This window comes from Rhinopithecus roxellana, chromosome 13 (assembly GCF_007565055.1).
Source record: "Rhinopithecus roxellana isolate Shanxi Qingling chromosome 13, ASM756505v1, whole genome shotgun sequence".
Taxonomy (NCBI): Eukaryota; Metazoa; Chordata; class Mammalia; order Primates; family Cercopithecidae; genus Rhinopithecus; species Rhinopithecus roxellana.
This window is the reverse complement of record NC_044561.1, coordinates 57,723,396-57,739,439: the sequence shown is the minus strand read 5'-3', so window position 1 is coordinate 57,739,439 and position 16,044 is coordinate 57,723,396. Positions and strand designations below refer to the sequence as shown.

General features: G+C 44.8%; 1 protein-coding gene across 14 annotated transcripts in view; it reads left to right on the top strand.

Annotated features, from left to right (window-relative positions):
• The window catches only part of CABIN1 (calcineurin binding protein 1), a 169,395-nt gene that overhangs the window by 11,465 nt on the left and 141,886 nt on the right, over positions 1 to 16,044 (top strand). For 9 of the 14 annotated variants that reach the window (XM_030914762.1, XM_030914772.1, XM_030914769.1 and 6 more), the window contains exons 2-5: positions 9,803 to 9,880; positions 10,453 to 10,545; positions 12,703 to 12,852; positions 15,848 to 15,982. In XM_030914762.1, coding sequence (XP_030770622.1) covers positions 9,878 to 9,880; positions 10,453 to 10,545; positions 12,703 to 12,852; positions 15,848 to 15,982 — 381 coding nt within the window. In that variant the 5' untranslated portion in view covers positions 9,803 to 9,877. The remainder of the gene's footprint in view (positions 1 to 9,802; positions 9,881 to 10,452; positions 10,546 to 12,702; positions 12,853 to 15,847; positions 15,983 to 16,044) is intronic. The other 5 variants (XM_030914771.1, XM_030914765.1, XM_030914774.1 and 2 more) reach the window with 1 other exon arrangement.

Genomic DNA, 16,044 nt, shown 5'->3' with positions numbered 1-16,044 from the left:
TGGATTGTGTTTTTTTGTGTTGTCTGAAGGCTTGTCTAACCCTAGGTTTCAAGGATTTTCTGCTGTGTTTTCTTTGTTTTGTATTTTATGGTTAGCCATTTTGAGTTGTTATTGTATTAGATGTGAATTTTTGGTCAAGGTTCTTTTTCTTTTTCCTTTTTGCATATGGATGTTCGGTTGTTCCAGAACCATTTGTTGCAAAGAAGATTCTTTCTCCATTGAATTGCTTTTGCACCGTAGTCAGTAATAAATTGGCCATGTTCATTTGGGTTCTTACGGACTCTGTATTTTGTTTCATTGATTTATGTGTCTGTTCCTTCACTAACACTACACTGCCTTGATTATTACAGCTTTTATTGTAAGTTTTAAAATTGTGTAGTGTGATTCCTCCAATATTACTATTCTTTTTAAACCTGGGTCATTCTAGTATCTCTCTGGCCTTCCATTAAATCTTTCTGTCAGCTTATCTATAATTACAGACAGACACTACTGTGATTTTTATTGGGATTGCACTAAATCTATAGGTCTGTCTGGGGAAAACTGACGTCTTTACTATGTTGAATCTTCCAGTTCATGAACATGGTATGTCTTTCCATTTGTTTAGGTGTACTTTGAGTTATTTCATCACTGTTTTCTTGGTTTCAGGATATAGACTTTTACATATTTTGTTATATTTATATGTAATTTTTTGGAGCTATTGTAAATGATATTCTTTTTTCAATTTTGATTTCTGGTGTTTATTGCTAGTATGCAGAAATACAGTTACTTTTTATGTGTTGACCTGTACCCTATGACTTTGCTAAACACACTTAGAAGTTCTAAGGCTTTATTTTCTAGATTCCTTGAGATTTTCTGTGAAAGGCAATCATGCCATCTGTGAAAAGGGACAGTTTTATTTTTTTCTTTGTAATGTCTTTCCACTTACTTCTTTTTCTTGCCTTAATGTAGTAGCTAGGGCTTCCAGTATTTTGTGGAATAGGACAGAGACAGTGGATATCCTTGCCTTGTTTCTTGATCTTGGAGGGAAATTAAGTATGATGCTAGCTGTAGGCTTTTTGTAAATACCTTTTATCGGCCGGGCGCGGTGGCTCAAGCCTGTAATCCCAGCACTTTGGGAGGCCGAGACGGGCGGATCACAAGGTCAGGAGATCGAGACCATCCTGGCTAATACGGTGAAACCCCGTCTCTACTAAAAAATACAAAAAACTAGCCGGGCGAGGTGGCGGGCGCCTGTAGTCCCAGCTACTCGGAGGCTGAGGCAGGAGAATGGCGTAAACCCGGGAGGCGGAGCTTGCAGTGAGCTGAGATCCGGCCACTGCACTCCAGCCTGGGCGACAGAGCGAGACTCCGTCTCAAAAAAAAAAAAAGCAAAAAACTAGCCGGGCGAGGTGGCAGGCGCCTGTAGTCCCAGCTACTTCGGAGGCTGAGGCAGGAGAATGGCGTGAACCCGGGAGGCGGAGCTTGCAGTGAGCTGAGATCGGGCCACTGCACTCCAGCCTGGGCGACAGAGCGAGACTCCGTCTGAACAACAACAACAAAAAAAACAACCTTTTATCAGATTGTTGTGGTTTGAATGTATCCCCCACAGTTTATATGTTGGAAATGTAATCCCTAATGCAACAGTGTTGACAAGTGGAACCTTTAAGGGTTGGGTTGATTAGGTCATGAGGGCTCTGCCTTTATAGGTAGATTAATGTTGTTATTCTGGGAACAGATTCATTATTGCAAGGATGGGTTTGTTACAGAAGTGAGTTCATCCCCCTTTGCTTTGTCATGTTCTCTCACCCTTCTGCCTTCCACCATGCAGTGATGCAGTAAGAAGGCCTTTGCCAGGTACTGGCACTGGCACCATGCTCTTTGACTGTCCAGTTTCTAGGACTGTGAGCCAGTACATTACTGTTTTTTATAAATTACCCAGTCTCAGGTATTCTGTTATAGCAGCACCTTATTGACTGAGATACAGATTGAGAAGGTTTCTTCCATTTTGGGTCTACTGGCAGTTTTTTTTTTTTTATTCATTACAGTCATGCTTCAGGGATATTGTGGGTTGATATTCTATTCCAGACCACTGCAATAAAGTGAGTATCACAATAAAGCAAGTCACACACATTTTTTGGTTTCCCAGTGCATATAAAAGTTAATATTTATACTGTACTATAGTCTATTAAGTGTGCAGCAGCATTATAGCTAAAAAAAAAGTACAAACCATAAGAAATACTTTATTACTAAAAAATGCTAACACAGAAACACAAAGTAAGCGCATGCTCTTGGAAAAATGACACTTACCAACTTTCTCGACAAAGGGTTGCCGCAGACTTTCATCAAAAACACAGTACCTGTGAAGCTCAATAAAGCGAAGCACAGAAAAATGAAGTGTGCCAAAAGAACGGGGACTGATAAAGTCCAATTTGAGCCGAGATGGGAATGCTCCTCCTTGCGTGGGAGCGCTGCAGTCCTTGGTGTTAACAGAGCGATCAGTGAGCTGTGTCTCTGCAGGCTGCCTCTGCATTCAGGTACTTCTGAAGCTTGGCCTGTCCTTCGAGCGTCATCCTGTGAATGATGGATGGTGGTCGTGGAGAAAGACTTGACTGAAAAGTTAAATGTGTCCTGTCCTCCAGTCGTTTTCTTCCAGCCCTTGTTCTGTCTTTGTTATGGAGAGGTGCAGTTCTAGTGACTATTCCATCCTTAGGAATATGGTTACAGGGCTCAGCTTCCTTATCTCTGAAATGAGGATGCATATTTGTTCTGCACAGGAAGCACTTTGTTTTCTGCTTGACTGGTGGTACTTCTCCCTGTGTGGAGGGTATGACTGAATAACAGGTGAGCTATCTAGAAACCACTCATGTATTCAGTTGTCTCTTCCTTCATGGGATTTGGTACCAGGTATGGTGGTAGAAAGATAAATAGGACAGGACTGCTGCCTTTGAGAAGTTTACAAGGCTATTAAGAGGGACAGACCCAGAGGCAGGGTAATCCCACCGAAGAGATGAGGGCGTGTAGAGGGGACATTTCGAAAGAACCATCTCTTGCTGTGTCAAATCAGTGTAAGATTTTTAGTTTTAAAAATATGTTTTATTTGTGTATCTTAGGAAAAAATTCTTGCATGTGCTCGATATTTAAAAACTCAAGGCCAGGTACGGTGACTCATACCTATAACAGCAGTCTGGGAGGCTGAGGCAGGTGGATCGCTTGAGGCCAGGAGTTTGAAACCAGCCTGGCTAACATGGTGAAACCCTGTCTCTAATAAAAATACAAAAATTAGCCAAACATGGTGGAGCATGCCTATAATGCCAGTTACTCGGTAGACTGAGACATGAGAATCACTTGAACCCGGGAGCTGGAGGTTGCAGTGAGCCTCAAGCTGAGGCTTCATTCCGAGGCGCTTGAGCCCAGGGGTTCAAGACCAACCTGGACAACATAGCGAGACCCCCCACCTCTACGAAAAAACAGTTAAAAACTTAGCCAGGCATGGTGCCATGCGCTTGCAGTCCCAACTACTGAGGAAGCTGAGATGGGAAGATTGCCTGAGCCCAGGAGGTTGAGGCTGCAGTGAGCTGAGGTGAGATTGTGCTACTGCACTCCAGCCTGGGCAACAGACTGAGTCCCTGTCTCTAAAAAAAAAAGATGGTTGTTGCTAGTAAAGGGTATTATACAGTACATGTTCAAAGCCCCTACAGTCTTCCCAGTGTGTCCATTATTCTGGCTTCTTCTTAATTTTGCTACTGGAAATTTTGGGGGAGCTGAGGAAGAGTGGTAATAATGGAGTGGAAATAGAAGGCAGTGGGCAGAAGGGGTGCTGGTCTCATGGGCTTAATGTATATGATAAGTCTATATGAGAATAATTTTTTAGGTTCTTCTTGATTAAATGTTGTGTAGACAGTAAAACTGTATACCCACGAGTATGCCTCAGTTCAGTATGTGTCTGTGCCCAGGAGACACATTGAAAACCCAGCTTAAAGCTTGGGTTCTGCTGCAGACCAGCTGGGCAACCTGAGGCAAATCACCTAATGTGGCAAGCCTGAGGTGCCTCCCTATAAAATGGGAGCTGGTCTTTGTGAGTTTTTGATTAGCATATAATACTTGGGCATTGAAGAGCTTTTTGCTAGTACTTTTATTAGACAATTGGAAATTTTGTTTTCTGTTTTATAGAGTGATGTTGATGCTGCATAAGTGATAGCCCAACAGCCTGAGCAAATACAATTTATTCTATGGCCATCAGCAAACCTGTTCAGAGCCCTTGCAGGGCATCAGTTGTGGCTCTTAGCTGAAGCATAATAGCTCACAGCTGTGTGTATCCAGGGGCAGGCAGGAGACTCTTTGCCAAGTCACATAGGTTTTTGCTGTGCTAGAAAGAGTGCTGGGCTTTGAGTCCTATTTTTGTCTCTTTCTAGCATTATGACTTTGCGCAGGTCAGCTAGTCTCCCTAAGCCTTGATTCCCTAATCTGGAAAATGGGGATCATAATGCCTATTTTGTAAGACTGCATTAAATTCAAGTGAGATAATGTGAATGTGCTTTGTAAATGTCTAGGATGGACTGGAGATTTGGAGAGGTGCCAAGTGCTGCTGTTTTTAGACTATGTTAAAGCCAGCACAGGTGCCCTTTTAGTGGGGAGAGTTGACTTGAGTTTTAACATAGAACAATTTTGAAAATAATTAGGAAGCCTGAAATCTCTATTTCTTCTCCTACACTGTGGACTCTTTTCAGGGTGTTTGGGCCCTGCTGATCGTGGTACTCAGAGAGCTGTTGCTTCAGGGAATCCAGGTGCCTTCTTTATGGAGCAGACGGGAGGGATTGGTCTGGGGCAGGGACTCACACAACATATTGGGCCAGAAACCCTGCTCTGAATTTGAAGCTCACTGCTTTTTTTCTCCAGCTTGCGTAGTTATTTAGTCATTCATCTGTCCTGAGAGGCCATCTCCTGTCAGCTCTGAGATTGGACTTGCACTCACCATAGTCCTGGAGGCAAAGAAGTATATGCCCCAGGGGAAGGCACAGGCCCACCTGGCACCATCCTGGTGGTGGTTGGATGCGTTCCTTCAAGACGTTACTTAGGAAGCAGACGAGCTGCTTTCTTCCTTGTGGAATAGGTTGGCCTTGGCATGATGGCTGTATTGATATTCTCCCACCCATGCACATGGATCCTGCCACCGCCACATAGAGACCTGATCCTTCAGCCATTCACGGGCCCCTCCCTTGTTTTTCCCTAGATGGATCCAGTTGGCATCTAGGAAGACTTGCCATGACTTGGAGCTAGCACCTGCCCTGCAGAAAGTGGGTTGAGAGCCCTGTGGTTTGGCATGAGTGGATGAGAGCCCTGTGGCTTGGCATGACTTTTCTCCTGCCTTTGTGGGGGGGCAGGGGGCAGGAGAAAAGTCAGTGTGGATGTGACACAGGGAATCCCAGCTGAGTTTGCTGGTCTCTGGTTAGAGGAGCTCCAGGCTAGTGAAGCTATTGTTGCCATTTTATACACAAGGACACCAAGGGTTGTAAGGGATCAGGGGGTCAGGTATCTGAGACACAGCTCAGTCACACTCTGAAATCTTCCTATTCTGAATTCAGTGTCCTTTCCATTTTTTCTTCTTGCAACCCCAGGTCTAGGTAGGACAACTGATTTTTACAGTAAGATAGTGGTGAAAAAAAATCAACCAATGGGTAGTTATTGAGCGACTGCTCTGTAAGTGAAGGCAGCAGTTCAGATGGAGGCTATGTGATGCTCAATGGGATTAGAAGTGTTTTGGGATTCAGTGCACAGAGCCCAGTGGGTGAGCACCACAGAGTGGCTGTGAAGTGGGGGTTTGAGAGGCTCTCCCACTTCTTCTAATCTCCAGTGGGCTCCATAGCTGGCCCTTGGGGCTATAAATTCTGCTTACTGGGAGTCATCAGGGTGTTGCTTGAGCTGCAGGTCTGACCATGGGCTGTTGGCCTGCCTTGAGGATGATCAGAGCCTGTCAGAGATTTTATTTGGAGTAATGTCTTTGTGTTTTGAAAACTAGTTCAACTTTGATCCTAATTGGAAACTATTCTATTGATTGTTTTACTTCTGGATATTTAAAAAAATTATGAAATACGCAAACAAAATTTACCATTGTACCCACTTTTTTTTTTTTTTTTTTGAGACGGAGTCTCGCTCTGTCGCCCGGGCTGGAGTGCAGTGGCCGGATCTCAGCTCACTGCAAGCTCCGCCTCCTGGGTTTCCACCATTCTCCTGCCTCAGCCTCCGGAGTAGCTGGGACTACAGGCGCCCGCCACCTCGCCTGGCTAGATTTTTGTATTTTTTTAGTAGAGACGGGGTTTCACCATGTTAGCCAGGATGGTCTTGATCTCCTGACCTCGTGATCCGCCCGTCTCGGCCTCCCAAAATGCTGGGATTACAGGCTTGAGCCACCGCGCCCGGCTGTACCCACTTTTTAAGTGTACAGCTCAGTGGCATTATGTATATTCACATTGTTGTGTTACCATCACCACCATCCATCTCCAAAACTCTTTTCATCTTGAAAAGTTGAAATGCTGTACCCATTAAACAGTAACTCTCCATTGCCCTCTCCCCCACTGGCAACCACCATTCTACTTTCTGTCTGTATGAATTTTCCTATTTTATTTTCCACCTGTAAGTGGAATCATATACTATTTGTTCTTTTGTATCTGGCTTATTTTACTTAGTGCAGTTTTTAAAGTTTATTTCATGTTGTAGCATGTGCTAGAGTTTCCTTCCTTGTTAAGGTGGAATAATATTCTGTTGTATGTATACACCACATGTTCGTTCGTCTGTTGTTGGTCACTTGGGTTGCTTCTTACCTTTTGGCTGTTGTGAATAATGCTGCTATGAACATGAGTGTACAAGTGTCTGTTCAAGTCCCTGCTTTCATTTATTTTGTGTATGTAGCCAGATGTGGAGTTTCTGGGTCATGTAGTAATTCTGTATTGTATTTTTTGAGGAACTGCCATACCCTTTTCCATAATAGCTGTACCGTTTTACATTCTCACCAGGAATGTACAGACTCCAGTTTCTCCAGGTCCTCATCAATACTTGTATTTTCTGACTTTATTTTGCTTTGATAACAGCCTAGATGGAGGGTTTTAATGCTATAGTTTCTACTTTTTTCATATTGTATAGTGGTCCCAGTATCCATCTTGGCATAGCTTATGATAAAGCTGCAGTTTCTGGCCAGGCACGCTGGCTTACCGTAATCTCGTGCCTGTAATCCCACCACTTTTTGAGGTCGAGGTGGGTGGATCACCTGAGGTCAGGAGTTCGAGACCAGCCTGGCCAACATGGTGAAACCCCATCTCTACTAAAAATACAAGAAATTAGCTGGGTGTGGTGGCAGATACCTGTAGTCCCACCTACTCAGGAGGCTGAGGCAGGAGAATTGCTTGAACCTGGGAGGTGGAGGTTGCAGTGAGCCAAGATCGCACCACTGCACTCCAGCCTGGGTGACAGAGACTCTGTCTCAAACAAACAAAAACAAACACAAAAACTGCAGTTTCCAAACTTTTGATTAGCGGTATTCTTTTTTTTCTAAATGTGGAACCCAGGAGATAAAACAGCTATCAGTCTAGGAAGGGTTTGGATCTTCTTTGTCTGTGAGAAAGTACTTCCTTCCTTTCATGAACCCTAGGAGAACTCAGAGCCTATTTGTGAAAGCCTGTGCTAGAAGTCATTGCTGTAAGCACTGATGACAGTAGCAGTCATTGTAAATTTATTTTATTATTTTTAATAGAAACAGGGTCTCATCTTATTGCCCAAGCTAATCTCAAACTCCTAGGCTCAAGTAGTCCTTCCACCTAAGCCTCCCAAAGTGCTGAGATTACATGAGCCACTGAGTCCAGCCACTAGCAGTTATTTTAATTGATAAAAGTGGAGCATGTGTTCAATCTGTCTGTTTAAGGCTTGTCCTACTGCCTGCTGGGCTCTCCCAGGCCCTTCTGCCAGCCTCTCAGCTAGGACTTTTAACGGCTTCTCCTGCCCTCCCTGACGTATTTGGTAGTGTCCATATCCCTATCCCAGTTCCTCGGGCCAGCCTCCCAGGTGTCAGGTCCTGTGAGTCTACCTCCTAGTGGGATTCCCCTTCATCCCTACTGTCACGGGTCCATCTGGGATCCTGGCATCTTTTTAAAAATTAGAGCTTTATAATTTACATACCATGTAGTTCACCTAAAGTGTACAAATTCAGTGGTTTTTAGTATATTAACAGAGTTGTGTAACCACCACCACAATCAGTTTTAGAACATTTTTGTCATCCCAGAAAGAAACCCTAAACCTCTTGGTGATTGCTCCTCAATTGTCCTTCTCCCCAAGCCCACTAAACCAGCGGTCCCCATCTGTTTGGCACCAGGGACTGGTTTCTTGAAAGACAATTTTTCCATGGACCAGAGGCAGAGGGCAGGGATAATTTCTGGATGAAACTGTTTTACTTCACATCGTCAGGCATTAGTTAGAGTCTCGTAAGGAACGCACAACCGAGATCCCTCGCATGCACAGTTCACAATAGGGTTTGTGCTCTTAGGAGAATCCAGTGCTTCTGCTAATCCAACAGGAGGCAGAGCTCAGGCAATAATGCTTGCTCACCTGCCACTCATCTCCTGTACTGCCACTCATGGACCAGTACTGGTCCATGGCCTGGGGGTTGGGGACCCCTGCACTAAACTACTTTCTATCTCTGTAGATTTGTGTATTCTGGACATTTCAGATAATTGAAGTCAGAAAATATACGCTCTTTTGTGTGTGACTTCTTTCATTTAGTGTAATGTTTTCAAGGTTCTTGCGTGTTGTAGCATGTATCAGAACTTTATTCCTTTTTATGACTGAATAATAAACACTTCCTTGTATGGACATACTTCGTTTTATTTATCCATTCATAAGTTGATGGACATTTAGGTTGTTTCCACCTTTTAGCTTTTAGAAGTAACGCCTCTGTGAACACTCATGAACAAATTTTTGGCGTGGACATGTTTTCATTTCTCTCGGGTAGATACACATAGGAGTGGAATTCCCTGGTCATGTGCTAGCTCTGTTTAACATTTTGAGGAACTAGCAGACTGTTTTCCACAAGGGCTGCACCAGTTTACATTCCCAGCAACAATGCATGAGATTCTAAATCTCCACATCTTTGCCAATCCTGTCATCTTTTGCAGCCTCCAAACTAGTCTGCCTACCTCTAATTATTTTTCTATTATCTTTCTAAAACATAGGCAAAACATTTTGTTCTCCCTAAAACATCCATTGGTTCCCTGTTGCCTACAGATAAAGTTCATGGCCTCTGTGTTGTGGCTTGGCCCTCAACTACCTTTCCAATCTCCATTCACATCCCCACTCTAAGGCCTTGTCTTCTAATTTTCCCATCACACCTCACTCTCCCTGCCTCTTTGCTTCACTGTCTTCCACTGCAGTGTATTCTGTTCTTCAAGGTTTAATGCAGTAACTTACTCCTTTGCCTTCCTTAATCCCTTTGAATGAATTGTTCTTTTCTGCCTTTAGATGTTGCCTGTGTTTCTTTTCGTATCATTTCAGCTTTTGAAAAAAATAATAGGCTTGTTACCTCTGCTAGCAGTGATCCCTGGGGGCAGGGATTGTTGTCACTCTTTTGTGTGCCTGACACCTGGTGCATTGCCAGGAAATGATGAATGCTATCGTGAGGGACCAAGGAGCTCCTTGTGTGTTAGACCACACTGCTGTCCCAAGGCAGCTCTTCACTGGCCTGTCTGCATAGAGCTCAGGACTGGTTCCTGGTGGGCCTTGGCACTGTGACCTTCCTGGTTCTTCATACGCCTTGTCTCAGTTTGTCCTATTTCCTTTCTAGGAGAGTTGTGGACTGGGGCAACCTTTGCCAGTGATGAGAAGTAATGCTGCGTGGCAGTGCTGAATCTCTCTGAATATGGTAAGGACTGATGCCTGCCTGTTTTGCGGACTGATGCCTGCCTGTTTTGCGGACATCAGTGTTCTTATGTTACTTTACTCCTGGGGGTGAGGAGCATTTTCGTGTTAGACTCTGAAGGCTCTTATTATGGAATAGCCTTTCTCCCAGGAGAGCTGTTGGCACCTTTGAGGGTATGAGATTGCTTGCCTAATGGTTGAAGCGACTTGCAGGACTTTGTCACAGTTGCTGGAAACACATAAAGTTAACATGTTTTGTTGAAATCTGTTGTTCCATTACCTTCTGCTATGTTGAGCTGTTGCTGGGGTGTCCCCAGTGTCTGTTGCTTTTGCGGTAGACGGTACCCAGGACATACTTTCTGCACAGATTGGCATAACCCCCCCCACCGGCCGCCGTTATTTATTTTTTTTCTTTAGAGGATGATTTTTGTTCATTCCCCACATCTGAGAAGGCCATAGCTTTTCAAGGTAGAATAGATCATATGCTGGAGCAGAATTGTATTCATCTGTGGGTATTTGAAGAGATGAGTGACATCTCGAAGCAACTTGTCTCTTCCACCAAACCCCTGTTTCTAGATTCGAATTGCAGCCTTAAATGCCAGCTCCACCATTGAGGATGATCATGAAGGAAGCTTTAAAAGTCACAAAACCCAGACAAAGGAGGCTCAGGTATGTAATGCAAGGTCTTCTCTATAGGTGGACCTTCTCATTTCTATAGATGCTACCTCATTTTAAATGCATTTAGACATCTCCTCAGTGGAGTTTTAGGGGGAAATACCATTTTGAAAGATGGTTAGCTCTCCATCTCCTGTTAAACCTGTTTTGCTTAGGAGACAATCATACTTAGGAGAAATTATATTTGTTCTGTCAGTGTATGTGAAGGCCATTTCAGCCCCCAGGCCCACTTCCATGCACCCCATTCCTTGTGCAGCCCTCAGGGGTTGGGATACCCAGGGAATGGTAGAATATTAATAGTAGATGGTGCTTTGAGGTTCCCTAGTGTATTGCCCTCATTTTATAGTGTGACGAGACTCTTGAGGGGAGCAACCTAGACTGGGATCACCCTCCAGGTTAGTGAGGGAGCCAGGTCCAACCTCAACTTCCTAGATTGTTGGTCACTCCTCTTTCCCATGAGGCCTGGCATCTCTTCCATTTCAGCCTTCCTTCTTTCCATCCATTCATCTCTATACCTTTGTTCTATCCTAGTGTAACAGGGATTTGCTCCTGCCTTTGTTTTCCCTGAAATAAACATATGCCTCCTTCCCCACCCTCCTGCATTTTATGGTAGAAATCAGGACAGTTCCAGAGCTGTCTCAGAAGTCTACTAATCACCTGTCCCTAGTCTGTAAGGCATGTCAGTGAGGTTCAACCTACCCAGTGCCCCCTCCCTCCCACAGGAGGTTGTCATCCTCCCCAGGCAGTGATCAGGCTGTGGCAGAGTGGTGAGTAGAAAAACATGGAAACCATGCTGGGTGCGGTGGCTCATGCCTGTAATCCCAGCACTTTGGAAGGCTGAGGTGAGCGGATCACTTGAGGTCAGGAGTTCGAGACCAGCCTGGCCAACATGGTGAAACCCCGTCTCTACTCAAAGTACAAAAATTAGCTGGGTGTGGTGGTGCACGCCTATAGTCCCAGCTACCAGGGAGGCTAAGGCAGGACAGTAGCTTGAACCTCAGAGGCGGAGGTTGCAGTGAGCGGAGATCATGCCACTGCACTCCAGCCTGGGCAACAAAGCGAGACTCAGTCTCAAAAAAAAAGAAAAAACAACGGAAATCAGTTTTTGTTTATTTTAAGAGGCAGGGTCTCACTCTGTTACCCAGGCTGGAGTGTAGTGGCATGGTCACAGATGATTGTAACCTCTAACTCCTGGGCTCAAGCAGTCTTTCTGTCTCAGCCTCCTGAGTAGCTTAGGACTACAGACACCAGGCCACCATGCCCAGCTGATTTTTAAATTTTTTGTAGAGACAGGAGTCTCTCTATGTGGCCCAGGTTGGCTGTGAACTCCTCGGTTCACACCTTGGTTTCCTAAAGTGCTGGGATTATAGATGTGAGCCAGTGTGCCTGGCCTCAATGCAAACCATTCACACTGAACTTTTTACTCACAACCCTTCTGACATCATATGTTTGGGGTATTTTTCCCACATACCAACCAATTCTCCAACTCTCCATACACCAACTGGGTGTCCTACAATTCAATTATGACACTAGCTATCCAGAGTTAGTGTCAGACTCCGCAGCACTAACAGCTCATCCCACAAAACTGCCCTCACTTCAGATGCCAGTTGCAAGCATTGAGTGCCAGGATACCTATACTTCTGTCCAGCTGGGCTATAAAATCAGGGATTCTTACCTCCTACCGCTTTTAGGTTTGATAATTTGCTAGAATGACTCACAGGACTTAGGAAAACACTTTATCTACATTTACCAGTTTATTATGAAAGATACAACTCAGGAATAGCCAAGTGGAGGAGATGTTTATGGCAAGGTATGAGGTGGATTCAGAGAGCTTCCGTGCCCTCTCCAGGTGCGGCACCCTCCCAGCACCTTGATGTTGTTCACCAACTCAGCAGCTTTCTGAACCCTGTCCTTTAGGGTTTTTAAATAGAGATGCCATCACATAGGCATGATTGATTAACTCATTGGTGATCAGCTCAATCTCCAGCCTCTCTTCCCTTCCTGGAAGTTGGGAGGTGGGGGAGCTGAAAGTTCCAGCTATCTAATCACATGGTTGGTTCCTCTGACTGTAGCCCTGCCTTACACACATTTTTGGCTTAAAAAAGACAGATCTTTATGCTGTATGAAAACATCTCTTGTCTTGATTTGCAGGAAGCAGAGGCTTTTGCATTGTACCACAAGGCCCTTGATCTGCAGAAACATGACCGGTTTGAGGAGTCTGCCAAAGCTTACCATGAGCTCTTGGAGGCGCGCCTGCTGCGGGAGGTGAGGCACCAGCAGGCCAGGCAGTGTGCCTTATTGGTTAGTGCATGGACTGTGGGGCTGGATGCTCTGGGCCTTACCTCTGCTCTCCCATTTCTTGGCTGGGGAACCTTGAAAACATTATTTCACCTCTCTGCCTGTATTTCCCCACCTCTAGGGTATCTGCCTCATTGAGTTTTTATGAGGGTTGAGTAAATCCAGTGAAGCATGTAGAATGATTCCTGGTGTAAGTGCTTATTAAAGGCCAGCTATCGTTATTACTTAATCTTCACAACCACTCTGCCCAGTAGCTGGATTTTACAAATGTGAAAACTGAGGCTTAGTGAGGTCTTGATGGCTCAAAGCCATCCAAGTAAGTGAAGCATTCAAACCAGAATTGGAGTTCATGGTTTGCTGATACCTAATGATCCTATTGGCAGCACATTTTAGCAAATGCCGTTTGAGTGAAAGACCATGAACTTGGGAAGTCTGTATAGACATGCCACGGAGTTTTGAATATAGTCAGAAGGATTGGGGACACTGGTTACAGCAGAGAGGGGCAGTCAGAGCAAGACCTGGTCCCAGCATGGGGACTGTGGTAGTGGTGAGTGAGTTAATCCTTGAGTTGACTGTAGATGTTGACTGGAGGTTTGGGAATTGGTCCCAACCTGAAATTAATTTAGGAAGGTGTATATTTCATTAGGAGGAAAGGCGTTTGTTTTCAAGTACTCAAACATGCAGATGATGTGCATTAAGGAAGCAGATAAGCTCCATGGGTGTTTACTGGACTGCACAGTCCTTCAGTTGAGCAGAGTCTCCTACAGTGCTAGGCATGCAGACACTTGCAGACATGACTCAAGCACACCAAAAACCTTGATGGTTTTTGCTGCCGATGACATAGAGAATACTGAGTTCTAATTGTCAGGAGAAAGCATCTATTCCTTCTCTCACTCAAGGTTTTTCTTTGTATTTCTAATTATATAGCTTGTTAAGATTCTTTGGTTACTGATTACAGTGCCTTGGAATTAGGGGTATGGAACTTGTGACCGCCTCCTCTCCTGTTAGTAGGAAGTGGGTGAGGACCCAGAGAGGGAAAATTAGTTTATTCTATACTTACTGAGCTTTGGTTATGGACCAGTTGGTGGGCATGTTGGTCTTCCCTCTCGGGCCATGGTGGAATGCCGGGTGGGCCCAGCATCCAACAGTTGCTAGGCAGGAGCCTTTTACCTAAGGGCATGGTCATGTGTCAGCCTTTTAGTTGTAGGTGTGTGCATCTTTCTGTGCGCATTATATCACTTTCAGCCTTATATCACTTTCAGCCTCACAAGGTTGTTTTAGCACCCTCCTTGCTTATAATAGTAAAAACATGCTCATTGTAAGCAACTGAAAAATACGGAAAATATATAGAACAGTTTCTTTTTACACTCACATTGCATCGGCATACTTAATGTTAATTACATAATTACAGTTTTGCAGAAGATTGGCATAAATAGGTCCTGGACCACAGCTGACTCCTAAGAAGCATTCAGCCTGACTGGTGGGTGTTCTGGAGGGACTTGCTGGGGCAAGCCTTTCATGGTGAATGGAGAGTGGTGCTGAATGTAGGTAGTCTGTTAGGTGGAGATTAGTTAAGAGCATCCACTGTTATGTGCATGTGCATGTGTATTGCTGACTGTTTAGTCTGAAGTAGACTCACTCAGTCTCTGTAAATTTGTTCCCACTATTGTTTGAAGAGTTCTGTACCTGGAGGGACAGAGGTACCTGGGATCCAGCCCTGGTCAGCTGGTTCTTGGAGGCCTTTTTGTATGATAAGTCAGATGATGGTAGAAGATAACTGAATGGGGCTTCATTTGAGCTTCTCAGTCTTAAAGAAGTTCCTTAAGACCTCCGAGGTAGGTAGATTCTTGGATTAGTCAAGGGATGCTTCCTGAGGGTGGCATGTCTTTGGGTCTTACCTGTTCAGAACATGAAGAGCAATGTGTGGAAGCCACCTGTCCCAGGAAAGAACTTCTTGGTGCCCCTGAGTTTTTTCTGTTAGAAAATGTTTTAGTTGGGCCGGGCGCGGTGACTCAAGCCTGTAATCCCAGGACTTTGGGAGGCCGAGACGGGCGGATAACGAGGTCAGGAGATCGAGACCATCCTGGCTAACACGGTGAAACCCCGTCTCTACTAAAAAATACAAAAAACTAGCCGGGCGAGGTGGCGGGTGCCTGTAGTCTCAGCTACTCAGGAGGCTGAGGCAGGAGAATAGCGTAAACCTGGGAGGCGGAGCTTGCAGTGAGCTGAGATTGCGCCACTGCACTCCAGCCTGGGCAACAAAGCGAGACTCCGCCTCAAAAAAAAAAAAAAAAAAAAAGAAAAAATGTTTTAGTCTTTGTCCTGTGGTTGGAGCAATAGTTTTCTAATCAGCAGTTTCTTAGAATATAAGGTCATTAAAGCTGTAATGAAATAACTTTTCATATTAAACATATTTGCAATTCTTACAGTCTTTCAGCTCATTTTAACTCTTGATATTTAGGGTAGGAATTATTTTTCTTAATTACAGAGGTTAGACACTAATGTTTTAGTTAAATTAACAATTGTCTATGCTCATGTGATGTGTTATAGAGTTGGGAGCTCAGCCTGTTGATTCCTAATCTTGGAATGCCTGGGGTGAAGCTCTAGGCCTTTGCCCCCAGATAGCCGGCTCACACCTTGTCTTTCATCTTATACCTTGAACTGCTGGCTGGGTCTACCTATGCTGTAAATGTTATTCTCTAGGCTTGAACCCTCAGGCATGGCAGTAGTGGTGGGGCAGCTTCTCTCTGTCTCTATGGATGCCCAGACTGTCTGCAAACTATTAATACCTCAGGGTGGTCTGTTCTTCCCTGAGCGCTTGGAGTAGGAGTGGTCTTATAAGAACACATGGTGCAGTGCCTTCGTTTTCCAGCGGTGGACGACACTAGACTGGCTCAAGGGCCTGCAGCAGAGGCCAGCCTGGAAGCCAAGTATCCTGCTGGCTGCTTGCTGAGGCTGCAAGGCCTAGTTGTCACTTCTGTTTCTGTTTTGTTCACAGGCAGTTTCATCCGGTGATGAGAAAGAGGGGTTGAAACACCCTGGGCTGATACTGAAATATTCCACGTATAAGAACTTGGCCCAGCTGGCAGCCCAGCGGGAGGATCTGGAGACAGCCATGGAGTTCTACTTAGAGGTATGGTTTTGGCAGTGCTTAGCTTCCTTGGTGTTTTGAAAGCTCTTGGTGGAGGGGATGAG